Source organism: Hyperolius riggenbachi, chromosome 2 (assembly GCF_040937935.1).
Source record: "Hyperolius riggenbachi isolate aHypRig1 chromosome 2, aHypRig1.pri, whole genome shotgun sequence".
NCBI classification, from domain to species: domain Eukaryota; kingdom Metazoa; phylum Chordata; class Amphibia; order Anura; family Hyperoliidae; genus Hyperolius; species Hyperolius riggenbachi.
The window spans coordinates 9,222,405-9,248,674 of NC_090647.1; the positions used below are offsets into that span (position 1 = coordinate 9,222,405).

Consider the following 26,270-nt stretch of genomic DNA (forward strand, 5'->3'; position numbering starts at 1 on the left):
ATATATATATTCTGTGTGCCGTTCACTGTACCTATATACGCCACTGTGTACACTGTCTGTATGATACCGATATGTATACTGTCTAGTTTATATATACTGTATGCCTGTACTGTACACTCCCATATGTATACTGTGACTATACTCTCTGTACTTTATACCTGTGTACACCATTATATACGCTGCCTGTATTACACCTGTTATATATACGCTGTGTGTTCCCATACATATTGTGTGTGTATATATCATTTTTTATTTATTTTTTGCATTTTGTATAACATATCAGGGTATGTGTTAGAATTATAGCCTGTAGGGGGCACTAGTCTAGTTTAGGGGACCCAGCAGATAAATGTCATAGGTTACAGTTCTCCGATCACAGCATCCTCTTCCAGCACAAAGCATTTGGATTGGCCGAATGGTCATACAATGATTCCTATGGACTATCTGAAACCTAAAAGTGTGAGATGGTGCCGTCCATCCAATCATACTAGCAGAATTTCCCTATGAGATTTCCTGCTGGGTCCCCTAAAGTAGACTAGTGCTGGGATTGGTGTGCTTGTTAGTGTGAGGGTTGGGTGTGATATGATTGTTAGTGTGAGGGTTGGGACTGGTATTCCTGTTAGTGTGAGGGCTGGGTCTGGTATGACTGTTAGTGTGAGAGCTGGGTCTGGTATGACTGTTAGTGTGAGGGCTGGGTCTGGTATGACTGTTAGTGTGAGGGTTGAGACTGGTTTTCCTGTTAGTGTGATAGTTTGCACTGGTATGACTGTTAGTATGAGGGTTGGGACTGGTATTCCTGTTAGTGTGAGGGTTGGGTCTGATATGACTGTTAGTATGAGGGTTGGGACTGGTATTCCTGTTAGTGTGAGGGCTGGGTCTGGTATGACTGTTAGTGTGAGAGCTGGGTCTGGTATGACTGTTAGTGTGAGGGCTGGGTCTGGTATGACTGTTAGTGTGAGGGTTGAGACTGGTTTTCCTGTTAGTGTGATAGTTTGCACTGGTATGACTGTTAGTATGAGGGTTGGGACTGGTATTCATGTTAGTGTGAGGGTTGGGTCTGGTATGACTGTTAGTGTGAGGGTTGGGACTGGTATTCCTGTTAGTGTGAGGGTTGGGTCTGGTATGACTGTTAGTGTGAGGGTTGGGGCTGACATGACTGTTGGTGTGAGGGCTGGGACTGGTATGACTGTCAGTGTGAGGGTTGGGACTGGTATTCCTGTTAGTGTGAGGGTTGAGTCTGGTATTCCTGTTAGTGTGAGGGTTGAGTCTGGTATTCCTGTTAGTGTGAGGGTTGAGTCTGGTATGACTGTTAGTGTGAGGGTTGGGACTGGTATGACTGTTAGTGTGACGGTTGGGACTGGTATGACTGTTAGTGTGAGGGTTGGGACTGGTATTCCTGTTAGTGTGAGGGTTGAGTCTGGTATGACTGTTAGTGTGAGGGTTGGGACTGGTATGACTGTTAGTGTGACGGTTGGGACTGGTATGACTGTTAGTGTGAGGGTTGGGACTGGTATTCCTGTTAGTGTGAGGGTTGAGTCTGGTATGACTGTTAGTGTGAGGGTTGGGACTGGTTTTCCTGTTAGTGTGAGGGTTGAGTCTGGTATGACTGTTAGTGTGAGGGTTGGGTCTGGTATGACTGTTAGTGTGAGGGCTGGCTCTGGCATGACTGTTAGTGTGAGGGCTGGGTCTGGTATGACTGTTAGTGTGAGGGTTGGGACTGGTTTTCCTGTTAGTGTGATAGTTGGGACTGGTATGACTGTTAGTGTGAGGGTTGGGACTGGTATGACTGTTAGTGTGAGGGTTGGGTCTGGTATGACTGTTAGTGTGAGGGTTGGGACTGGTATTCCTGTTAGTGTGAGGGTTGGGACTGGTATTCCTGTTAGTGTGAGGGTTGGGTCTGGTATGACTGTTAGTGTGAGGGTTGGGGCTGACATGACTGTTAGTGTGAGGGTTGGGACTGGTATTCCTGTTAGTGTGAGGGTTGAGTCTGGTATTCCTGTTAGTGTGAGGGTTGAGTCTGGTATTCCTGTTAGTGTGAGGGTTGAGTCTGGTATGACTGTTAGTGTGAGGGTTGGGTCTGGTATAACTGTTAGTGTGAGGGTTGGGACTGGTATGACTGTTAGTGTGACGGTTGGGACTGGTATGACTGTTAGTGTGAGGGTTGGGACTGGTATTCCTGTTAGTGTGAGGGTTGAGTCTGGTATTCCTGTTAGTGTGAGGGTTGAGTCTGGTATGACTGTTAGTGTGAGGGTTGGGTCTGGTATGACTGTTAGTGTGAGGGTTGGGACTGGTATGACTGTTAGTGTGACGGTTGGGACTGGTATGACTGTTAGTGTGAGGGTTGGGACTGGTATTCCTGTTAGTGTGAGGGTTGAGTCTGGTATTCCTGTTAGTGTGAGGGTTGGGTCTGGTATGACTGTTAGTGTGAGGGTTGGGACTGGTATGACTATTAGTGTGACGGTTGGGACTGGTATGACTGTTAGTGTGAGGGTTGGGACTGGTATTCCTGTTAGTGTGAGGGTTGAGTCTGGTATGACTGTTAGTGTGAGGGTTGGGACTGGTTTTCCTGTTAGTGTGAGGGTTGGGTCTGGTATGACTGTTAGTGTGAGGGCTGGCTCTGGCATGACTGTTAGTGTGAGGGCTGGGTCTGGTATGACTGTTAGTGTGAGGGTTGGGACTGGTATGACTGTTAGTGTGAGGGTTGGGGCTGACATGACTGTTGGTATGCTGGTTGGGTCTGGTATTCCTGTTAGTGTGAAGGTTGGGTCTGGTATGACTGTTAGTGTTAGTGTGAGGGTTGGGGCTAGTATTCCTGTTAGTGTGATAGTTGGCACTGGTATGACTGTTAGTATGAGGGTTGGGACTGGTATTCCTGTTAGTGTGAGGGATGGGTCTGGTATGACTGTTAGTGTGAGGGTTGGGACTGGTATTCCTGTTAGTGTGAAGGTTGGGTCTGGTATGACTGTTAGTGTGAGGGTTGGGGCTGGTATTCCTGTTAGTGTGATAGTTGGCGCTGGTATGACTGTTAGTATGAGGGTTGGGACTGGTATTCATGTTAGTGTGAAGGTTGGGTCTGATATGACTGTTAGTGTGAGGGTTGGGACTGGTATGACTGTCGGTGTGAGGGTTGGGTCTGGTATGACGGTTAGTATGAGGGTTGGGGCTGGTATGACTGTTAGTATGAGGGTTGGGACTGGTATTCCTGTTAGTGTGAGGGATGGGTCTGGTATGACTGTTAGTGTGAGGGTTGGGGCTGGTATGGCTGTTGGTATGCTGGTTGGGCCTGGTTTTCCTGTTAGTGTGATAGCTGGCACTGGTATGACTGTTAGTATGAGGGTTGGGACTGGTATTCCTGTTAGTGTGAAGGTTGGGTCTGGTATGACTGTTAGTGTGAGGGTTGGGGCTGGTATTCCTGTTAGTGTGATAGTTGGCGCTGGTATGACTGTTAGTATGAGGGTTGGGACTGGTATTCATGTTAGTGTGAAGGTTGGGTCTGATATGACTGTTAGTGTGAGGGTTGGGACTGGTATGACTGTCGGTGTGAGGGTTGGGACTAGTATGACTGTCGGTGTGAGGGTTGGGACTGGTATTCCTGTTAGTGTGAGGGTTGAGTCTGGTATTCCTGTTAGTGTGAGGGTTGAGTCTGGTATTCCTGTTGAGTGAGGGTTGAGTCTGGTATTCCTGTTAGTGTGAGGGTTGAGTCTGGTATTCCTGTTAGTGTGAGGGTTGGGTCTGGTATGACTGTTAGTGTGACGGTTGGGACTGGTATGACTGTCAGTGTGAGGGTTGGGACTGGTATTCCTGTTAGTGTGAGGGTTGAGTCTGGTATTCCTGTTAGTGTGAGGGTTGAGTCTGGTATTCCTGTTAGTGTGAGGGTTGAGTCTGGTATGACTGTTAGTGTGAGGGTTGGGTCTGGTATGACTGTTAGTGTGAGGGTTGGGACTGGTATGACTGTTAGTGTGACGGTTGGGACTGGTATGACTGTTAGTGTGACGGTTGGGACTGGTATGACTGTTAGTGTAACGGTTGGGACTGGTATGACTGTTAGTGTGACGGTTGGGACTGGTATGACTGTCAGTGTGAGGGTTGGGACTGTTATTCCTGTTAGTGTGAGGGTTGAGTCTGGTATTCCTGTTAGTGTGAGGGTTGAGTCTGGTATTCCTGTTAGTGTGAGGGTTGAGTCTGGTATGACTGTTAGTGTGAGGGTTGGGTCTGGTATGACTGTTAGTGTGACGGTTGGGACTGGTATGACTGTTAGTGTGACGGTTGGGTCTGGTATGACTGTTGGTGTGAGGGTTGGGTCTTGAGGGTTGGGTCTGGTATGACCGTTAGTGTGAGGGTTGGGTCTGGTATGACTGTTAGTGTGAGGGTTGGGTCTGGTATGACTGTTAGTATGAGGGTTGGGACTGGTATTCCTGTTAGTGTGAGGGTTGGGTCTGGTATGACTGTTAGTGTGAGGGTTGGGTCTGGTATGACTGTTAGTGTGATAGTTGGCACTGGTATGACTGTCAGTGTGAGGGTTGGGTCTGGCATGACTGTTGGTGTGAGGGTTGGGTCTGGCATGACTGTTGGTGTGAGGGTTGGGTCTGGCATGACTGTTGGTGTGAGGGTTGGGTCTGGCATGACTGTTGGTGTGAGGGTTGGGTCTGGCATGACTGTTGGTGTGAGGGTTGGGTCTGGCATGACTGTTGGTGTGAGGGTTGGGTCTGGCACGACTGTTGGTGTGAGGGTTGGGTCTGGCACGACTGTTGGTGTGAGGGCTGGGTCTGGCATGACTGTTGGTGTGAGGGCTGGGTCTGGCATGACTGTTGGTGTGAGGGCTGGGTCTGGCATGACTGTTGGTGTGAGGGCTGGGTCTGGCATGACTTAGTGTGAGGGCTGGGTCTGGCATGACTTAGTGTGAGGGCTGGGTCTGGCATGACTGTTGGTGTGAGGGCTGGGTCTGGTATGACTGTTAGTGTGAGGGCTGGGTCTGGTATGACTGTTGGCGTGAGGGTTGGGTCTGGTATGACTGTTGTCGTGAGGGTTGGGTCTGGTATGACTGTTGGTGTGAAGGTTGGGTCTGGTATGACTGTTAGTGTGAGGGCTGGGTCTTGTATGACTGTTGGTGTGAGGGTTGGGACTGGTATGACTGTTGGTGTGAGGGTTGGGTCTGGTATGACTGTTAGTGTGAGGGTTGAGTCTGGTATGACTGTTGGTGTGAGGGTTGGGTCTGGTATGACTGTTGGTGTGAGGGTTGGGTCTGGTATGACTGTTGGTGTGAGGGTTGGGTCTGGTATGACTGTTAGTTTGAGGGTTGGGACTGGATTTACTGTTAGTGTGAGGGCTGGGTCTTGTATGATTGTTAGTGTGAGGGCTGGGTCTGGTATAACTGTTAGTATGAGGGTTGGGACTGGTATTCCTGTTAGTATAAGGGTCGGGTCTGGTACGACTGTTAGTGTGAGGGTTGGGTCTGGTACGACTGTTAGTGTGAGGGTTGGGACTGGTATGAACGTTGGTGTGAGGGTTGGGACTGGTATGACCGTTGGTGTGAGGGTTGGGACTGGTATGACTGTTAGTGTCAGGGTTGGGACTGGTACTCCTGTTAGTGTAAGGGTTGGGTCTGGTATGACTGTTAGTGTGAGAGTTGAGTCTGGTATGACTGTTAGTGTGAGGGCTGGCTCTGGCATGACTGTTAGTGTGAGGGCTGGGTCTGGTATGACTGTTAGTGTGAGGGTTGGGACTGGTTTTCCTGTTAGTGTGAGGGTTGAGTCTGGTATGACTGTTAGTGTGAGGGTTGGGTCTGGTATGACTGTTAGTGTGACGGTTGGGACTGGTATGACTGTTAGTGTGACGGTTGGGTATGGTATGACTGTTGGTGTGAGGGTTGGGTCTGGTATGACTGTTGGTGTGAGGGTTGGGTCTGGTATGACCGTTAGTGTGAGGGTTGGGTCTGGTATGACCGTTAGTGTGAGGGTTGGGTCTGGTATGACTGTTAGTGTGAGGGTTGGGTCTGGTATGACTGTTAGTATGAGGGTTGGGACTGGTATTCCTGTTAGTGTGAGGGTTGGGTCTGGTATGACTGTTAGTGTGAGGGTTGGGGCTGGTATTCCTGTTAGTGTGATAGTTGGCACTGGTATGACTGTCAGTGTTAGGGTTGGGTCTGGCATGACTGTTGGTGTGAGGGTTGGGTCTGGCATGACTGTTGGTGTGAGGGTTGGGTCTGGCATGACTGTTGGTGTGAGGGTTGGGTCTGGCATGACTGTTGGTGTGAGGGTTGGGTCTGGCATGACTGTTGGTGTGAGGGTTGGGTCTGGCATGACTGTTGGTGTGAGGGTTGGGTCTGGCATGACTGTTGGTGTGAGGGTTGGGTCTGGCACGACTGTTGGTGTGAGGGCTGGGTCTGGCATGACTGTTGGTGTGAGGGCTGGGTCTGGCATGACTTAGTGTGAGGGCTGGGTCTGGCGGCATGACTGTTGGTGTGAGGGCTGGGTCTGGTATGACTGTTAGTGTGAGGGCTGGGTCTGGTATGACTGTTGGCGTGAGGGTTGGGTCTGGTATGACTGTTGGCGTGAGGGTTGGGTCTGGTATGACTGTTGGAGTGAAGGTTGGGTCTGGTATGACTGTTAGTGTGAAGGTTGGGTCTGGTATGACTGTTAGTGTGAGGGCTGGGTCTTGTATGACTGTTGGTGTGAGGGTTGGGACTGGTATGACTGTTGGTGTGAGGGTTGGGTCTGGTATGACTGTTAGTGTGAGGGTTGAGTCTGGTATGACTGTTGGTGTGAGGGTTGGGTCTGGTATGACTGTTGGTGTGAGGGTTGGGTCTGGTATGACTGTTGGTGTGAGGGTTGGGTCTGGTATGACTGTTGGTGTGAGGGTTGTGTCTGGTATGACTGTTAGTGTGATGGTTGGGTCTGGTATGACTGTTAGTGTGAGGGTTGGGACTGGATTTACTGTTAGTGTGAGGGCTGGGTCTTGTATGATTGTTAGTGTGAGGGCTGGGTCTGGTATGACTGTTAGTATGAGGGTTGGGACTGGCATTCCTGTTAGTATAAGGGTCGGGTCTGGTACGACTGTTAGTGTGAGGGTTGGGTCTGGTACGACTGTTAGTGTGAGGGTTGGGACTGGTATGAACGTTGGTGTGAGGGTTGGGACTGGTATGACCGTTGGTGTGAGGGTTGGGACTGGTATGACTGTTAGTGTCAGGGTTGGGACTGGTACTCCTGTTAGTGTAAGGGTTGGGTCTGGTATGACTGTTAGTGTGAGAGTTGAGTCTGGTATGACTGTTAGTATGAGAGTTGGGTCTGGTATGACTGTTAGTGTGAGGGCTGGCTCTGGCATGACTGTTAGTGTGAGGGCTGGGTCTGGTATGACTGTTAGTGTGAGGGTTGGGACTGGTTTTCCTGTTAGTGTGATAGTTGGGACTGGTATGACTGTTAGTATGAGGGTTGGGACTGGTTTTCCTGTTAGTGTGATAGTTAGGACTAGTATGACTGTTAGTGTGAGGATTGGGACTGGTATGACTGTTGGTGTGAAGGTTGGGTCTGGTATGACTGTTAGTGTGAGGGTTGGTTCTGGTATGACTGTTAGTGTGAGGGTTGGGACTGGTATTCCTGTTAGTGTGATAGTTGGGACTGGTATGACTGTTAGTATGAGGGTTGGGTCTGGTATGACTCTTGGTGTAAGGGTTGGGACTGGTATTCCTGTTGGTGTGAGGGCTGGGTCTGGCATGACTGTTGGTGTGAGGGCTGGGTCTGGTATGACTGTTGGTGTGATAGTTGGCACTGGTATGACTATTAGTATGAGGGTCTGGTCTGGTATGACTGTCGGTGTGAGGGTTGGTACTGGTATGACTGTTAGTTTGACGGTTGGGACTGGTATGACTGTTGGTGTGAGGGTTGGGACTGGTATGACTGTCGGTGTGAGGGTTGTGTCTGGTATGACTGTTGGTGTGATAGTTGGCACTGGTATGACTGTTAGTATGAGGGTTGGGACTGGTATGACTGTCGGTGGGAGGGTTGGGACTGGTATAACTGTCGGTGTGAGAGTTGGGTCTGGTATTCCTGTTAGTGTGAGGGTTGAGTCTGGTATGACTGTTGATGTGAGGGTTGGGACTGGTATGACTGTTAGTATGAGGGTTGGGTCTGGTATGACTCTTGGTGTAAGGGTTGGGACTGGTATTCCTGTTGGTGTGAGGGCTGGGTCTGGCATGACTGTTGGTGTGAGGGCTGGGTCTGGCATGACTGTTGGTGTGAGGGCTGGGTCTGGCATGACTGTTGGTGTGAGGGCTGGGTCTGGCATGACTGTTGGTGTGAGGGCTGGGTCTGGCATGACTGTTGGTGTGAGGGCTGGGTCTTGCATGACTGTTGGTGTGAGGGCTGGGTCTGGTATGACTGTTGGTGTGAGGGCTGGGTCTGGTATGACTGTTAGTGTGAGGGCTGGGTCTGGTATGACTGTTAGTGTGAGGGCTGGGTCTGGTATGACTGTTAGTGTGAGGGTTGGGTCTGGTATTCCTGTTAGTGTGAGGGTTGGGTCTGGTGTTGCTGTTAGTGTGAGGGTTGGGTCTGGTATTCCTATTAGTGTGAGGGTTGGGTCTGGTATTCCTATTAGTGTGAGGGTTGGGTCTGGTATTCCTGTTAGTGTGAGGGTTGGGTCTGGTATGACTGTTGCTGTGAGGGTTGGGTCTGGTATGAACGTTGGAGTGAGGGTTGGGACTGGTATGACTGTTAGTGTGAGGATTGGGTCTGGTATGACTGTTAATGTGAGGGTTGGGTCTGTTATGACTGTTGGTATGCTGATTGGGTCTGGCATGACTGTTGGTGTGAGGGCTGGGTCTGGTATGACTGTTAGTGTGAGGGTCGGGTATGGTATGACTTTTGGTGTGAAGGTTGGGTCTGGTATGACTGTAAGTGTGACGGTTGGGACTGGTATGACTGTTAATGTGACGGTTGGGACTGGTATGACTGTTGGTGTGAGGGCTGGGTCTGGTATGACTGTTGGTGTGAGGGTCGGGTATGGTATGACTTTTGGTGTAAAGGTTGGGTCTGGTATGACTGTTAGTGTGACGGTTGGGTCTGGTATGATTGTTAGTGTGACGGTTGGGTCTGGTATGACTGTTAGTATGACGGTTGGGACTGGTATGACTGTTAGTGTGACGGTTGGGACTGGTATGACTGTTAGTGTGAGGGCTGGGTCTGGTATGACTGTTAGTGTGAGGGTTGGGTCTGTTATGACTGTTAGTGTGAGGGCTGGGGCTGGTATGACTGTTAGTGTGAGGGTCGGGTATGGGATGACTTTTTGTGTAAAGGTTGGGTCTGGTATGACTGTTAGTGTGACGGTTGGGTCTGGTATGACTGTTAGTGTGACGGTTGGGACTGGTATGACTGTTAGTGTGACGGTTGGGACTGGTATTCCTGTTAGAGTGAGGGTTGGGTCTGGCATTCCTGTTAGTGTGAGGGTTGGGTCTGGTATGACTGTTGGTGTGAGGGTCGGGTATGGTATGACTTTTGGTGTAAAGGTTGGGTCTGGTATGACTGTTAGTGTGACGGTTGGGTCTGGTATGACTGTTAGTGTGACGGTTGGGTCTGGTATGACTGTTAGTATGACGGTTGGGACTGGTATGACTGTTAGAGTGACGGTTGGGACTGGTATGACTGTTAGTGTGAGGGCTGGGTCTGGTATGACTGTTAGTGTGAGGGTTGGGTCTGTTATGACTGTTGGTATGCTGATTGGGTCTGGCATGACTGTTGGTATGATGGTTGGGACTAGTATGACTGTTGGTATGATGGTTGGGACTGGTATGACTGTAAGTGTGAGGGCTGGGTCTGGTATGACTGTTAGTGTGATGGTTGGGTCTGGTATGACTGTTAGTGTGAGGGTTGGGACTGGATTTACTGTTAGTGTGAGGGCTGGGTCTGGTATGACTGTTAGTGTGAGGGTTGGGTCTGGTATTCCTGTTAGTGTGAGGGTTGGGTCTGGTGTTGCTGTTAGTGTGAGGGTTGGGTCTGGTATTCCTGTTAGTGTGAGGGTTGGGTCTGGTATTCCTGTTAGTGTGAGGGCTGGGTCTGGTATGACTGTTGCTGTGAGGGTTGGGTCTGGTATGAACGTTGGAGTGAGGGTTGGGACTGGTATGACTGTTAGTGTGATGATTGGGTCTGGTATGACTGTTAATGTGAGGGTTGGGTCTGTTATGACTGTTGGTATGCTGATTGGGTCTGGCATGACTGTTGGTATGATGGTTGGGACTGGTATGACTGTTGGTGTGAGGGCTGGGTCTGGTATGACTGTTGGTGTGAGGGCTGGGTCTGGAATGACTGTTGGTGTGAGGGCTGGGTCTGGAATGACTGTTGGTGTGAGGGCTGGGTCTGGAATGACTGTTAGTGTGAGGGTCGGGTATGGTATGACTTTTGATGTGAGGGTTGGGTCTGATATGACTGTTAGTGTGACGGTTGGGACTGGTATGACTGTAAGTGTGACGGTTGGGACTGGTATGACTGTTAATGTGACGGTTGGGACTGGTATGACTGTTAGTGTGAGTGCTGGGTCTGGTATGACTGTTGGTGTGAGGGCTGGGTCTGGTATGACTGTTGGTGTGAGGGTCGGGTATGGTATGACTTTTGGTGTAAAGGTTGGGTCTGGTATGACTGTTAGTGTGACGGTTGGGTCTGGTATGACTGTTAGTGTGACGGTTGGGTCTGGTATGACTGTTAGTATGACGGTTGGGACTGGTATGACTGTTAGTGTGACGGTTGGGACTGGTATGACTGTTAGTGTGAGGGCTGGGTCTGGTATGACTGTTAGTGTGAGGGTTGGGTCTGTTATGACTGTTAGTGTGAGGGTCGGGTATGGGATGACTTTTGGTGTAAAGGTTGGGTCTGGTATGACTGTTAGTGTGACGGTTGGGTCTGGTATGACTTTTAGTCTGACGGTTGGGTCTGGTATGACTGTTAGTATGACGGTTGGGACTGGTATGACTGTTAGTGTGACGGTTGGGACTGGTATGACTGTTAGTGTGAGGGCTGGGTCTGGTATGACTGTTAGTGTAAGGGTTGGGTCTGTTATGACTGTTGGTATGCTGATTGGGTCTGGCATGGCTGTTGGTATGATGGTTGGGACTGGTATGACTGTTAGTGTGAGGGCTGGGTCTGGTATGACTGTTGGTGTGAGGGCTGGGTCTGGTATGACTGTTAGTGTGAGGGTCGGGTATGGGATGACTTTTGGTGTAAAGGTTGGGTCTGGTATGACTGTTAGTGTGACGGTTGGGTCTGGTATGACTGTTAGTGTGACGGTTGGGACTGGTATGACTGTTAGTGTGAGTGCTGGGACTGGTATGACTGTTAGTGTGAGGGTTGGGTCTGGCATTCCTGTTAGTGTGAGGGTTGGGTCTGGTATAACTGTTGGTGTGAGGGCTGGGTCTGGTATGACTGTTGGTGTGAGGGTCGGGTATGGTATGACTTTTGGTGTAAAGGTTGGGTCTGGTATGACTGTTAGTGTGACGGTTGGGACTGGTATGACTGTAAGTGTGAGGGCTGGGTCTGGTATGACTGTTAGTGTGATGGTTGGGTCTGGTATGACTGTTAGTGTGAGGGTTGGGACTGGATTTACTGTTAGTGTGAGGGCTGGGTCTGGTATGACTGTTAGTGTGAGGGTTGGGTCTGGTATTCCTGTTAGTGTGAGGGTTGGGTCTGGTGTTGCTGTTAGTGTGAGGGTTGGGTCTGGTATTCCTGTTAGTGTGAGGGTTGGGTCTGGTATTCCTGTTAGTGTGAGGGCTGGGTCTGGTATGACTGTTGCTGTGAGGGTTGGGTCTGGTATGAACGTTGGAGTGAGGGTTGGGACTGGTATGACTGTTAGTGTGATGATTGGGTCTGGTATGACTGTTAATGTGAGGGTTGGGTCTGTTATGACTGTTGGTATGCTGATTGGGTCTGGCATGACTGTTGGTATGATGGTTGGGACTGGTATGACTGTTGGTGTGAGGGCTGGGTCTGGTATGACTGTTGGTGTGAGGGCTGGGTCTGGAATGACTGTTGGTGTGAGGGCTGGGTCTGGAATGACTGTTGGTGTGAGGGCTGGGTCTGGAATGACTGTTAGTGTGAGGGTCGGGTATGGTATGACTTTTGATGTGAGGGTTGGGTCTGATATGACTGTTAGTGTGACGGTTGGGACTGGTATGACTGTTAATGTGACGGTTGGGACTGGTATGACTGTTAGTGTGAGTGCTGGGTCTGGTATGACTGTTGGTGTGAGGGCTGGGTCTGGTATGACTGTTGGTGTGAGGGTCGGGTATGGTATGACTTTTGGTGTAAAGGTTGGGTCTGGTATGACTGTTAGTGTGAAGGTTGGGTCTGGTATGACTGTTAGTGTGACGGTTGGGTCTGGTATGACTGTTAGTATGACGGTTGGGACTGGTATGACTGTTAGTGTGACGGTTGGGACTGGTATGACTGTTAGTGTGAGGGCTGGGTCTGGTATGACTGTTAGTGTGAGGGTTGGGTCTGTTATGACTGTTAGTGTGAGGGTCGGGTATGGGATGACTTTTGGTGTAAAGGTTGGGTCTGGTATGACTGTTAGTGTGACGGTTGGGTCTGGTATGACTTTTAGTCTGACGGTTGGGTCTGGTATGACTGTTAGTATGACGGTTGGGACTGGTATGACTGTTAGTGTGAGGGCTGGGTCTGGTATGACTGTTAGTGTAAGGGTTGGGTCTGTTATGACTGTTGGTATGCTGATTGGGTCTGGCATGGCTGTTGGTATGATGGTTGGGACTGGTATGACTGTTAGTGTGAGGGCTGGGTCTGGTATGACTGTTGGTGTGAGGGCTGGGTCTGGTATGACTGTTAGTGTGAGGGTCGGGTATGGGATGACTTTTGGTGTAAAGGTTGGGTCTGGTATGACTGTTAGTGTGACGGTTGGGTCTGGTATGACTGTTAGTGTGACGGTTGGGACTGGTATGACTGTTAGTGTGAGTGCTGGGACTGGTATGACTGTTAGTGTGAGGGTTGGGTCTGGCATTCCTGTTAGTGTGAGGGTTGGGTCTGGTATAACTGTTGGTGTGAGGGCTGGGTCTGGTATGACTGTTGGTGTGAGGGTCGGGTATGGTATGACTTTTGGTGTAAAGGTTGGGTCTGGTATGACTGTTAGTGTGACGGTTGGGACTGGTATGACTGTTAGTGTGACGGTTGGGACTGGTATGACTGTTAGTGTGAGGGTTGGGTCTGTTATGACTGTTGGTATGCTGATTGGGTCTAACATGACTGTTGGTATGATGGTTGGGTCTGGTATGACTGTTGCTGGGAGGGTTGGGTCTGGTATGAACGTTGGTGTGAGGATTGGGACTGGTATGACTGTTAGTGTGAGGATTGGGTCTGGTATGACTGTTAGTGTGAGGGTTGGGTCTGTTATGACTGTTGGTATGCTGATTGGGTCTAACATGACTGTTGGTATGATGGTTGGGTCTGGTATGACTGTTAGTGTGACGGTTGGGACTGGTATGACTGTAAGTGTGACGGTTGGGACTGGTATGACTGTTAATGTGACGGTTGGGACTGGTATGACTGTTAGTGTGAGGGCTGGGTCTGGTATGACTGTTGGTGTGAGGGCTGGGTCTGGTATGACTGTTAGTGTGAGGATCGGGTATGGTATGACTTTTGGTGTAAAGGTTGGGTCTGGTATGACTGTTAGTGTGACGGTTGGGTCTGGTATGACTGTTAGTGTGACGGTTGGGTCTGGTATGACTGTTAGTGTGACGGTTGGGTCTGGTATGACTGTTAGTGTGACGGTTGGGTCTGGTATGACTGTTAGTGTGACGGTTGGGTCTGGTATGACTGTTAGTGTGACGGTTGGGACTGGTATGACTGTTAGTGTGACGGTTGGGACTGGTATGACTGTTAGTGTGACGGTTTAGACTGGTATGACTGTTAGTGTGAGGGCTGGGTCTGGTATGACTGTTAGTGTGAGGGTTGGGTCTGTTATGACTGTTGGTATGCTGATTGGGTCTGGCATGACTGTTGGTATGATGGTTGGGTCTGGTATGACTGTTAGTGTGAGGGTCGGGTATTGTATGACTTTTGGTGTGAAGGTTGGGTCTGGTATGACTGTTAGTGTGACGGTTGGGACTGGTATGAATGTTAGTGTGAGGGTTGGGACTGGTATGACTGTTAGTGTGAGGGCTGGGTCTGGCATGACTGTTAGTGTGAGGGTTGGGTCTGATATGACTGTTAGTGTGAGGGTTGGGTCTGGTATGACTTTTGGTGTCAGGGTTGGGTCTGGTATGACTGTTAGTGTGAGGGTCAGGTATGGTATGACTTTTGGTGTGAAGGTTGGGTCTGGTATGACTGTTAGTGTGACGGTTTGGACTGGTATGACTGTTAGTGTGACGGTTGGGACTGGTATGACTGTTAGTGTGACGGTTGGGATTGGTATGACTGTTAGTGTGACGGTTGGGACTGGTATGACTGTTAGTGTGACGGTTGGGACTGATATGACTGTTAGTGTGACGGTTGGGACTGGTATGACTGTTAGTGTGAGGGCTGGGTCTGGTATGACTGTTGGTGTGAGGGATGGTTCTGGTATGACTGTTAGTGTGAGGGTCGGGTATGGTATGACTTTTGGTGTGAAGGTTGGGTCTGGTATGACTGTTGGTGTGAGGGATGGGTCTGGTATGACTGTTAGTGTGAGGGTCGGGTATGGTATGACTTTTGGTGTGAAGGTTGGGTCTGGTATGACTGTTAGTGTGACGGTTGGGACTGGTATGACTGTAAGTGTGACGGTTGGGACTGGTATGACTGTTAATGTGACGGTTGGGACTGGTATGACTGTTAGTGTGAGGGCTGGGTCTGGTATGACTGTTGGTGTGAGGGCTGGGTCTGGTATGACTGTTAGTGTGAGGGTCGGGTATGGTATGACTTTTGGTGTAAAGGTTGGGTCTGGTATGACTGTTAGTGTGACGGTTGGGACTGGTATGACTGTTAGTGTGACGGTTGGGACTGGTATGACTGTTAGTGTGACGGTTGGGACTGGTATGACTGTTAGTGTGACGGTTGGGACTGGTATGACTGTTAGTGTGACGGTTGGGACTGGTATGACTGTTAGTGTGACGGTTTAGACTGGTATGACTGTTAGTGTGAGGGCTGGGTCTGGTATGACTGTTAGTGTGAGGGTTGGGTCTGTTATGACTGTTGGTATGCTGATTGGGTCTGGCATGACTGTTGGTATGACTGTTAGTGTGAGGGTCGGGTATTGTATGACTTTTGGTGTGAAGGTTGGGTCTGGTGTGACTGTTAGTGTGACGGTTGGGACTGTTATGAATGTTAGTGTGAGGGTTGGGACTGGTATGACTATTAGTGTGAGGGCTGGGTCTGGCATGACTGTTAGTGTGAGGGTTGGGTCTGATATGACTGTTAGTGTGAGGGTTGGGTCTGGTATGACTTTTGGTATCAGGGTTGGGTCTGGTATGACTGTTAGTGTGAGGGTCGGGTATGGTATGACTTTTGGTGTGAAGGTTGGGTCTGGTATGACTGTTAGTGTGACGGTTTGGACTGGTATGACTGTTAGTGTGACGGTTGGGACTGGTATGACTGTTAGTGTGACGGTTCGGATTGGGATGACTGTTGTGTGATGGTTGGGACTGGTATGACTGTTAGTGTGAGGGCTGGGTCTGGTATGACTGTTGGTATGAGGGCTGGGTCTGGTATGACTGTTGGTATGAGGGCTGGGTCTGGTATGACTGTTAGTGTGAGGGTGGGGTATGGTATGACTTTTGGTGTAAAGGTTGGGTCTGGTATGACTGTTAGTGTGACGGTTGGGTCTGGTATGACTGTTAGTGTGACGGTTGGGACTGGTATGACTGTTAGTGTGAGGGTTGGGACTGGTATGACTGTTAGTGTGAGTGCTGGGTCTGGTATGACTGTTGGTGTGAGGGTTGGGTCTGGTATGACTGTTAGTGTGAAGGTTGGGTCTGGTATGACTGTTAGTGTGAGGGTTGAGTCTGGTATGACTTTTGGTGTCAGGGTTGGGTCTGGTATGACTTTTGGTGTCAGGGTTGGGTCTGGTATGACTATTGGTGTGAGGGTTGGGTCTGGTATGACTGTTGGTGTGAGGGTTGGGTCTGGTATGACTGTTGGTGTGAGGGTTGGGTCTGGTATGACTGTTGGTGTGAGGGCTGGGTCTGATATGACTGTGAGGCCTGGCGCACACCAAAAACCCCTAGCAGATCCGCAAAATGCTAGCAGATTTTGAAACGCTTTTTCTTCTTTTTCCGTAGCGTTTCAGCTAGCATTTTGCGGTTTTGTGAAGCGTTTTTGGTGTAGTAGATTTCATGTATTGTTACAGTAAAGCTGTTACTGAACAGCTACTGTAACAAAAACCGCCTGGCAAACCGCTCTGAAGTGCCATTTTTCAGAGCAGTTTGCGTTTTTCCTATACTTAACATTGAGGCAGAAACGCCTCCGCAATCCAAAATCTGCAGCAGCCCGGGAGTATGCGTTTCTGCAAAACGCCTCCCGCTCTGGTGTGCACCAGTCCATTGAAATACATTACCCAAGCGGATCCGCACCCGCAAGCGGATCGCAAACCGCAGCAGAACCGCTCTGGTGTGCACTAGTTAGTTAGACTAGTTAGACTGTTAGTGTGAGGGTTGGGTCTGGTATGACTGTTAGTGTGACGGTTAGGACTGGTATGATGGTTGGGTCTGGTATGCTAGTTTGGTCTGGATTGGAGGGATGTCAGAGGTTAATGTGATAGTCTGGGCTGGTGAGAGTTATGTTTTGATGTCATGACTTGGTTATTTATATACTTTGCTAGTGACATTGTCCTGGATATCAGAAATGTATTTGATGGTCAGGGCTGGTAAAAGGTATGATGTGAAGGTCTGGATTAGTTATTGCTATACTGGCTAGTGTGATTGGTTTCGATTGAAGTGATGGCAGATGGTGGTTGGTATGTTTTGATGGCATGACCTGGTTTTTGCGATGCTGGCTAGTGTGATGGTCCATGTCAGTGTAATGTGATTGTCTAGGCTGGCTAGTGTGATCGGCCTGGATTAGAGAGATGTCAGATGTTAAGTGAGGGTTAGGGCTGGTAAGAGGTAAGTTGTGATGTTCTGGACAGGGTTGTGGAGTCGGTACAAAAGTCATCCGACTACAACTCTGACTCCTCAGTTTATAAAACCACAGTCTCTACGTACCCAAATATGCTCCAACTCCTCGACTCCGACTCCACAACCCTGGCAGAGCTATGGAGTGGGTATAAAAAAATGACCCGAATATAAAACTACCAACTACGATGCCAGGTACCCAAAAATGTCTCCAACTCCACAGCCCTGCATATTACACAGCACACACTGATCACCCCAGCACTGATCATACCAGCCTCAACATCATGCAAGCCCCTCACACCAATGACACTGACCCCAATCCCCGTACCAGTTCCACTCAACCCTCAAACCAGCTCTAACCTCACACTGACCCCCAACCCCTACCAGTTCCACTCAACCCTCACACCAGCCCCAACCTTACACTGACCTCAATCCCCATACCAGTTCCACTCAACCCTCACACCAGCCCCAACCTCACACTGACCCCCAACCCCTACAAGTTCCACTCAACCTTCACACCAGCCCCAACCTTACACTGACCCCAATCCCCATACTAGTTCCATTCAATACTCACATCAGCCCCAACCTCACACTGACCCCAATCCCCGTAACAGTTCCACTCAACCCTCACACCAGCCCCAACCTCGCAATGACCCCAATCCCCATACCAGTTCCACTCAACCCTCACACCAGCCCCACACTCACTCTGACCCCAACCCCCATACCAGTTCCACTCAACCCTCACACCAGCCCCAACCTCACAATGACCCCAATCCCCATACCAGTTCCACTCAACCCTCACACCAGCCCCACACTCACTCTGACCCCAACCCCCATACCAGTTCCACTCAACCCTCACACCAGCCCCAACCTCACAATGACCCCAATCCCCATACCAGTTCCACTCAACCCTCACACCAGCCCCACACTCACTCTGACCCCAACCTCCATACCAGTTCCACTCAACCCTCACACCAGCCCCAACCTCACAATGACCCCAATCCCCATACCAGTTCCACTCAACCCTCACACCAGCCCCACACTCACTCTGACCCCAACCCCCATACCAGTTCCACTCAACCCTCACACCAGCCCTAACCTCACACTGACCCCCAACACCTACCAGTTCCACTCAACCCTCACACCAGCCCCACACTCACTCTGACCCCAACCCCCATACCAGTTCCACTCAACCCTCACACCAGCCCTAACCTCACACTGACCCCCAACCCCTACCAGTTCCACTCAACCTTCACACCAGCCCCAACCTCACACTGACCCCAACCCCCATACCAGTTCCACTCAACCCATACACTGACCACAACCCTCAAAACATCCTACTAAGCACAATTATCAGATCCACCTAGAACTTCCCATCAAACAAGACCCTCGCACTACCACTAACTGCTTTGGCAGTTTTGACTCTCACAATGGTTCCAGCCCCGACCACTTCACCAACGCTCACATCTAACATCACAACGGCCCCCAACCCTCATACTAGTCCCAATCATTACACCGACCCAAAACCTCATACCAACCAGTCACCAGACTAACCCAGAATTTCATCAAGGGTGATGTATAACAACTGTACATGAATGGTCCTCTTGCCTGTCATCTTTGTTGGGACACTCGGGAATAAATGAAAGCTTCATATCATTGGAGCCCACATTGGTTTCTTGATGCTACATTTCTCATCATCACACTGACCTCATGCCAAACATTATACCAACAACAGTCATCAGACCAACTCAGAACACCAGCCCACTACACCAGCCCCGACCACTTCTCTATCCTACAAACGGACCTGAACTCAGAACTTCCTCTCTGCTGTAAAAGATACGCAACCGCATAATAACCTTTAAGCAAAAACATTTCTTTGTTACAGCTGATAGGTACAGACTAACCAGCAGGCTCATGGTGACCCAGAACTCATTGGAGTGTGTGAGGGGCTACAATGGTCCTAAAAGCCCCTTTACTAAAATACTAAGGAAAACAAAAGTTTGCTTTCTTAAAGAGACACTGAAGCGAGTAAAAAAACTCGCTTCAGAGCTTATATTCAGCAGGGGCATGTGTGCCCCTGCTAAACCTCCGCTATCCCGCGGCTTAACGAGGATCCCTTCACCCCCAAACCTCCCCCTGCAAAATCAACGACCAAATTGGTCGTAGATTTTGCTGCTCCTAGAGGCAGGGCTAATGGCTGCAGCCCTGCCTCTCAGCGCCGTCTATCAGCAGCGTATCGCCGCCTCTCCCCCGCCCCTCTCAGCGAAGGAAGACTGAGAGGGGCGGGGGAGAGGCGGAGATACGCGCTGACAGACGCGTGTGAGGCAGGGCTGCAGCGGTTAGCCCTGCCACAATGCGGAAGAGATCCCCGGCGAGGACAGAGGGGATTTGGTGGGTAAGGGACCCGATGACCCGTTGTGCGTGATAGCAGTGCACAATGGGGGTCCCTTACCCCCCAAATCCCCTCTGTCCTCGCCAGGGATTTCTATAAGAGAAGAAGCGAGTTTTATACTCGCTTCAGATTCTCTTTAAAACAGAAAGAATTTGTGATAATTCAGGTTGGAGTGAGCTTGAGGTGTCTCCCAGTGCATCACTGCTGAACATATGCAAATTAACCATCGATACCCTTAGAAGCTAAACACACCTCCAGATCCGCTGGAATGCAATGATGTGTCAGCTTGTTAATTTGTACAGAGCCATAATAATCCAACATGCATACAGACTGTTTCGTAATTTTTCACCCTCATCAGTGCATGGCATGGATTAATGTGGCTCTATGCAGTAGGGCTTGTAACACCGAGAGGTACAGACTAACCAGCAAGCTCATGGTGACCCAGAACTCATTAGGACCATTGTAGTCCCTTACACACTCCAATGAGTTCTGGATCACCATGAGCTTGCTGGTTAGTCTGTACCTCTCGGTTTACAAGCCCTACTCCATAGAGCCAAATTAATCCATGTCATGCACTGATGAGGATCAAACAATCCTAAAGCAGTTTGTATGCATGTTGGATTAATATGGCTCTGTACAAATTAACAAGCTGACACATCATTGCATTCCAGCGGTTCTGGAGGTGTGTTTAGCTTCTAAGGGTAGAATGGTTAATTTGCATATATTCAGCAGTGATGCACTGGGAGATATCTCAAGCTCACTCCAACCTGAATTATCGCAAATTCTTTCTGTTTTAAGAAAGCAAACTTTTGTTTTACTGCTGATACAAATCCTAAAATAAATGTGTACAGTTTCTACTTCCTGATTCATATAGGCAGACATAGAGTTAGCATCCTGCGCTTTCAAATGAGCTTATCTGCCGTGGCAGTCAGGTGACACGGGAGGAATCAGATTACAACTTGTGATTAGTCACAAATGAGGGAGGGATTAGACAGGATAAACTCTCTAAATACGTACAGGGTGCATTTCTTCTGTTTTCCTTCTGTACTGTGCAAGAGCTGAGGTCCACTTTCACCGTAAAGCCAATCACCACACTGACTCCAATCCTCATATCAGCCATAGTTATTGGACCAACTCAGAACATGGCCCACCCCCATCCTAGCACTGATTATCACTCTGGCCTTCACTGTCATGCCAAACATCATCCTAACCACAGTCATCGGACCAACTCAGAACATCAGAGCAGACCCCTACATACCCACTTCACTGACCTTCACCGTAAACCCAATCATCACACTGACCTCCGCTCTTATGGCAAACATCATACCAGCTCCAGTCATCAGACCAACTCAGAACATCAGCCCGACCACTTCTCTAACTTTCACCGTAATGCCATTCATCACACTGACTCCAATCTCCATACCAACCACAGTCATCAGACCAACTCAGAACATGGCCCACCCCCATCCTAGCACTGATCATCACTCTGGCCTTCACTGTCATGCCAAACATCATCCTAACCACAGTCATCGGACCAACTCAGAACATGGCCCACCCCCACCCTAACACTGATTATCACACTGACCTGCACCCTCATGCCAAACATCAGACCCCAACACCAGCCCTGACCACTTTTCCAACCTTCCCCGTAAAGCCAATCAATCCATAACCAATCTTTCCCAAGCACGCTGCTATCTTGCCTTATACACCGCGGTTGTGACAATGTATGTTGCCTCTCCTGACCACACCCGGCAGAGCTCTTGGTCTCAGGTTGGCACATGCAGGGTTACCTGTCTCCATGGTGTTTGTGCCAGGCTGGCTGCCAGGTAGAGTCACACCCAGGTGACGGTGTTTAGTTACAGCCGGGAGCGTTAATTCCCTTGGCAGGAAACCTCCGGCAGCAGCCACAACACCTCCCCTGAGCAGAACAAACAAGAGCTCTCCGTGTCCCGGACCATGTAATAAACAATAGACAAGACACAGGAGAGCAGGGCTGTGGTATAAGATACTCCGACTCCTCGCTGTATGAAACCTCCGACTCCAGGAACCCACAACTGCTCCAACTCCTCGACTCCGACGCCTTAGTGTAATTCTCACCAGGGCTGTGGAGTCGGTCCAAAAATACTCCAACTCCTCGCTGTATGAAACCTCCGACTCCAGGAACCCACAACTGCTCCAACTCCTCGACTCCGACGCCTTAGTGTAATTCTCACCAGGGCTGTGGAGTCGGTCCAAAAATACTCCAACTCCTTGCTGTATGAAACCTCCGACTCCAGGAACCCACAACTGCTCCAACTCCTCGACTCCGACGCCTTAGTGTAATTCTCACCAGGGCTGTGGAGTCGGTCCAAAAATACTCCAACTCCTCGCTGTATGAAACCTTCGACTCCAGGAACCCACAACTGCTCCAACTCCTCGACTCCGACGCCTTAGTGTAATTCTCACCAGGGCTGTGGAGTCGGTCCAAAAATACTCCAACTCCTCACTGTATGAAACCTCCGACTCCAGGAACCCAAAACTGCTCCAACTCCTCGACTCCGACGCCTTAGTGTAATTCTCACCAGGGCTGTGGAGTCGGTCCAAAAATACTCCAACTCCTCACTGTATGAGACCTCCGACTCCGCAGCCCTGCAAGATAGTCACCTGAATTAGAGGGATCTGGAGGCTGCCATATTTCTTTCCTGATAACCGTTCGTTGCCCGGAGTGATGTCCATATGGGGTAGGTCATCAGCGTGACCAAGCCGTCCTCGCGCTTTGAATCCCACGTCATCCCGCTAGGCCCACATCATCCCGCTTGAGTTCCGTATCATCACGCTAGGCCCACGTTGACTTAGCGCAGTCGCAGTACAGCTCTCAGGTATCCTAAACAGCTGGTGAATACCGTAGTTGTTTTCTGAGACCTGATCAGAGGAAGCTGCAGCGATTAACTTGTGCTGCCCGGCAGGGATGGGATTTTCAATTCAGAAGGACTCGAATTCGGAATTCAAATGAAGTCTAATTACTTCAGGTGAGACCACAGGCAACAGGGGGTTAACTTACCCAGAAGTCTTCGGGGGTGTCTGTGTTCACCTCGAAAGCACATCCCTGCTGCCCGGATATCAGCTTCTATAGCCCTTACTGACCCCAAACTTGGGGTGGCAAACCCCGCCCCTCCCCTGCTGGATCCAGAGACAGGGTCCTATACCATAAGAACTAGTGGGGATGGTGGGGGTCTGCAAATTAACACAGAAGTGGCTTGGGGGGGGGGGTCCCCTACCTCTCTACCAGGTGTCCTTTAGAGGTTACATAACTAGCTGTGAGAGTTTAACTGTGTCCAGTGAATGCCAACAGTTTATTTCATGTTTTTCAGCTCCAATACAAACGCGTACTGAACTATCAGCTCCCATACAGACACACACTGACCTCTATCAGCTCCCATACAGACACACACTGACCTCTATCAACTCCCATACAGACACACACTGACCTCTATCAACTCCCATACAGACACACACTGACCTCTATCAACTCCCATACAGGCACACACTGACCTCTATCAACTCCCATACAGACACACACTGACCTCTATCAACTCCCATACAGACACATACTGACCTCTATCAGCTCCCATACAGACACACACTGACCTCTATCAACTCCCATACAGGCACACACTGACCTCTATCAGCTCCCGTACAGACACACACTGACCTCTATCAACTCCCATACAGACACACACTGACCTCTATCAGCTCCCATACAGACACACACTGACCTCTATCAGCTCCCATACAGACACACACTGACCTCTCTCAGCTCCCATACAGACACACACTGACCTCTATCAGCTCCCATACAGACACACACTGACCTCTATCAGCTCCCATACAGACACATACTGACCTTTCTCAGCTCCCATACAGACACACACTGACCTCTATCTGCTCCCATACAGACACACACTGACCTCTATCAGCTCCCATACAGACACATACTGACCTTTCTCAGCTCCCATACAGACACACACTGACCTCTATCTGCTCCCATACAGACGCACACTGACCTCTATCTGCTCCCATACAGACGCACACTGACCTCTATCAGCTCCCATACAGACACACACTGACCTCTATCAGCTCCCATACAGACACACACTGACCTCTATCAGCTCCCATACAGACACACACTGACCTCTATCTGCTCCCATACAGACACACACTGACCTCTATCTGCTCCCATACAGACACACACTGACCTCTATCAGCTCCCATACAGACATACACTGACCTCTATCAGCTCCCATACACAAACACACTGACCTCTATCAGCTCCCATACAGACGCACACTGACCTCTATCAGCTCCCATACAGACGCACACTGACCTCTATCTGCTCCCATACAGACGCACACTGACCTCTATCTGCTCCCATACAGACACATACTGACCTTTCTCAGCTCCCATACAGACATACACTGACCTCTATCTGCTCCCATACAGACACACACTGACCTCTATCAGCTCCCATACAGACACACACTGACCTCTATCAGCTCCCATACAGACACACACTGACCTCTATCAGCTCCCATACAGACACACACTGACCTCTATCTGCTCCCATACAGACACACACTGACCTCTATCAGCTCCCATACAGACACACACTGACCTCTATCAGCTCCCATACAGACACATACTGACCTTTCTCAGCTCCCATACAGACACACACTGACCTCTATCAGCTCCCATACAGACACATACTGACCTTTCTCAGCTCCCATACAGACATACACTGACCTCTATCAGCTCCCATACACAAACACACTGACCTCTATCAGCTCCCATACAGACGCACACTGACCTCTATCAGCTCCCATACAGACACACACTGACCTCTATCAGCTCCCATACAGACGCACACTGACCTCTATCTGCTCCCATACAGACGCACACTGACCTCTATCAGCTCCTATACAGACACATACTGACCTCTATCAGCTTCCATACAGACACACACTGACCTCTATCAGCTCCCATACAGACACACACTGACCTCTATCTGCTCCCATACAGACACACACTGACCTCTATCAGCTCCCATACAGACACACACTGACCTCTATCAGCTCCCATACAGACACATACTGACCTCTATCAGCTCCCATACAGACACACACTGACCTCTATCAGCTCCCATACAGACGCACACTGACCTCTATCTGCTCCCATACAGACGCACACTGACCTCTATCAGCTCCTATACAGACACACACTGACCTTTATCAGCTCTCATACAGACACACACTGACCTCTATCAGCTCCCATACAGACACACACTGACCTCTATCAGCTCCCATACAGACACACACTGACCTCCTTCCACTCCAATACAGACACATACTGACCTCAGCTCCCATACAGACACATACTGACCTCTATCAGCTCCCATACAGACACACACTGACCTCTATCAGCTCTCATACAGACACACATTGAAGATCCGTAAGCTTCCGTCCATTCTAGTGTAGTGCTGGATCATGTAGTGCAGGTGCTGAGCAGTGCTGGGTCATGTAGTGCATGCTGCGCAGCATTTACAGATAGCTGAGGAATGTTGGCGTGGTCTCTCCATGTTGTCACATTACACGTCCTTCAGGACAGAGGTCATGTGACACGCCCGCATCACACGGTCTCCAGGACAGAGGTCATGTGACACGCCCGCACTGTTTAGTGACTGGCTTCCTGGTGCTGGGGTCAGAGTCCTTTCGAGGAGAGTAGTGTTGTGTGCTGTCACCTGTGTGCTACCTACACACTCTGCAGACTCCCCCCCCCCCCCCCCTCCACACACACACCATTCATTCTTACCACTCATGTACTAACTGGTGTGTGTGAGTATACAGTGTGTGTACAGTGTGTGTGCTCGAGTCATGTCAGGCTTTTTTTCCACTGTTACCGTATTAATAATTATTAACTAACACAAAACGCACATGGCAGGAATCTGATGCTTCTCTGTGCGGACTTGTCTGGCCCCGGCCTTAGTGTCTAAATGTGAATTGGAGGATTTGTGGGGACTAACTTTGTTTATATTTTGTCATTATTTTACACATACCAGCATGCTGGCTTCTGTGGATTTGAAAGTGAGCCAATTGATCCCAGTGGCTGCTGGGTAATTATCCAGATGCCAGCTGATTGGATAGCAGTTAAGCTAGCCATACATCTAGCGATAATGGGCAGATTTGACCAAGACACAAATATCTCTCTAATCGAATCTGAGAGAGATCTGTCAGCTGCCCATACACCACAGGACGATTCCTGATCAATTTCATGGTGAAATCGATCCAGAGTCGGCCTTGTGACGCCGTATCCGCTGCCTCGCCGGTCCAACGCTGCCCCCCTTCCCGGTTCCCCATGCACTAAACATTGCCTGTCTGTGCTCGCCGCTTTGTGCCGCTGGCTCCATCCTTGGTCCATACACGCGCCGCACGTGGTTGCCGGCATACACCCAGGCGCGTCTATAGACCAAGGACGGAGACAGTGGCACAAAATGGCGGACACGGACAGGTATTGTATAGTGCACAGGGCACTGGGGGGCACATTAGGGGGGACAGCGTCAGGGGTTTCGTCGCTCATCCCGATATTGCTCATCATTACGCCCGCTCACCCGATCGAGCAAGTCATCCGATTCGATCATAATCAATTGGGTGGTCGATCAGCCGCCCAGTCAGCCAATGTATGGCCACCTGAACTGTGTTTGAGTAGGCCAGTTTTAGGTTCTAAGTTGGATTTCAAATACAGAACAGCAGCCTTGTGTTGGCTGACTTGGCCTGTGTG

The 26,270-nt window shown here is 49.9% G+C and overlaps 2 protein-coding genes across 3 annotated transcripts in view; one reads left to right on the forward strand and one right to left on the reverse strand.

Annotated features, from left to right (window-relative positions):
* FHIP1B (FHF complex subunit HOOK interacting protein 1B) overlaps positions 1 to 26,270 on the forward strand; it is an 86,433-nt gene that overhangs the window by 724 nt on the left and 59,439 nt on the right. The window contains exon 1 of one of the 2 annotated variants that reach the window (XM_068266471.1): positions 16,706 to 16,725. The exons of the other annotated variant lie outside the window; for it this stretch is intronic. The gene's annotated coding sequence lies outside the window, so the exon portion shown is untranslated. Of the gene's footprint in view, positions 1 to 16,705; positions 16,726 to 26,270 lie in introns of those variants that run through there. 2 annotated transcript variants of the gene reach the window in all.
* LOC137544570 (mucin-12-like) lies at positions 523 to 17,620 on the reverse strand. The gene is made up of 9 exons (XM_068265669.1): positions 17,598 to 17,620; positions 15,176 to 15,820; positions 13,962 to 14,969; positions 6,931 to 13,709; positions 6,300 to 6,839; positions 6,145 to 6,238; positions 4,892 to 6,088; positions 3,740 to 4,832; positions 523 to 3,678 (listed from the first exon to the last, which is right to left on the reverse strand). The coding sequence occupies exons 1-9, from the start codon at positions 17,618 to 17,620 to the stop codon at positions 523 to 525; spliced, it is 14,535 nt and encodes a 4,844-aa protein (XP_068121770.1).

What these genes read in the sequence shown, in the direction of transcription:
- LOC137544570 (XM_068265669.1), bottom strand. Translation starts at nt 17,620, where the DNA reads ATGGGGATTGGGGTCAGTGTAAG. An exon ending in ACAGTCATACCAACAGTCAT is followed by an intron (nt 14,970 to 15,175) that starts GCCAGACCCAAT and finishes TCACACTAACAG; the next exon opens with TCATACCAGTCCCAACCGTC. An exon ending in ACCCTCACACCAACAGTCAT is followed by an intron (nt 6,089 to 6,144) that starts GCCAGACCCAAC and finishes TCACACTAACAG; the next exon opens with GAATACCAGCCCCAACCCTC.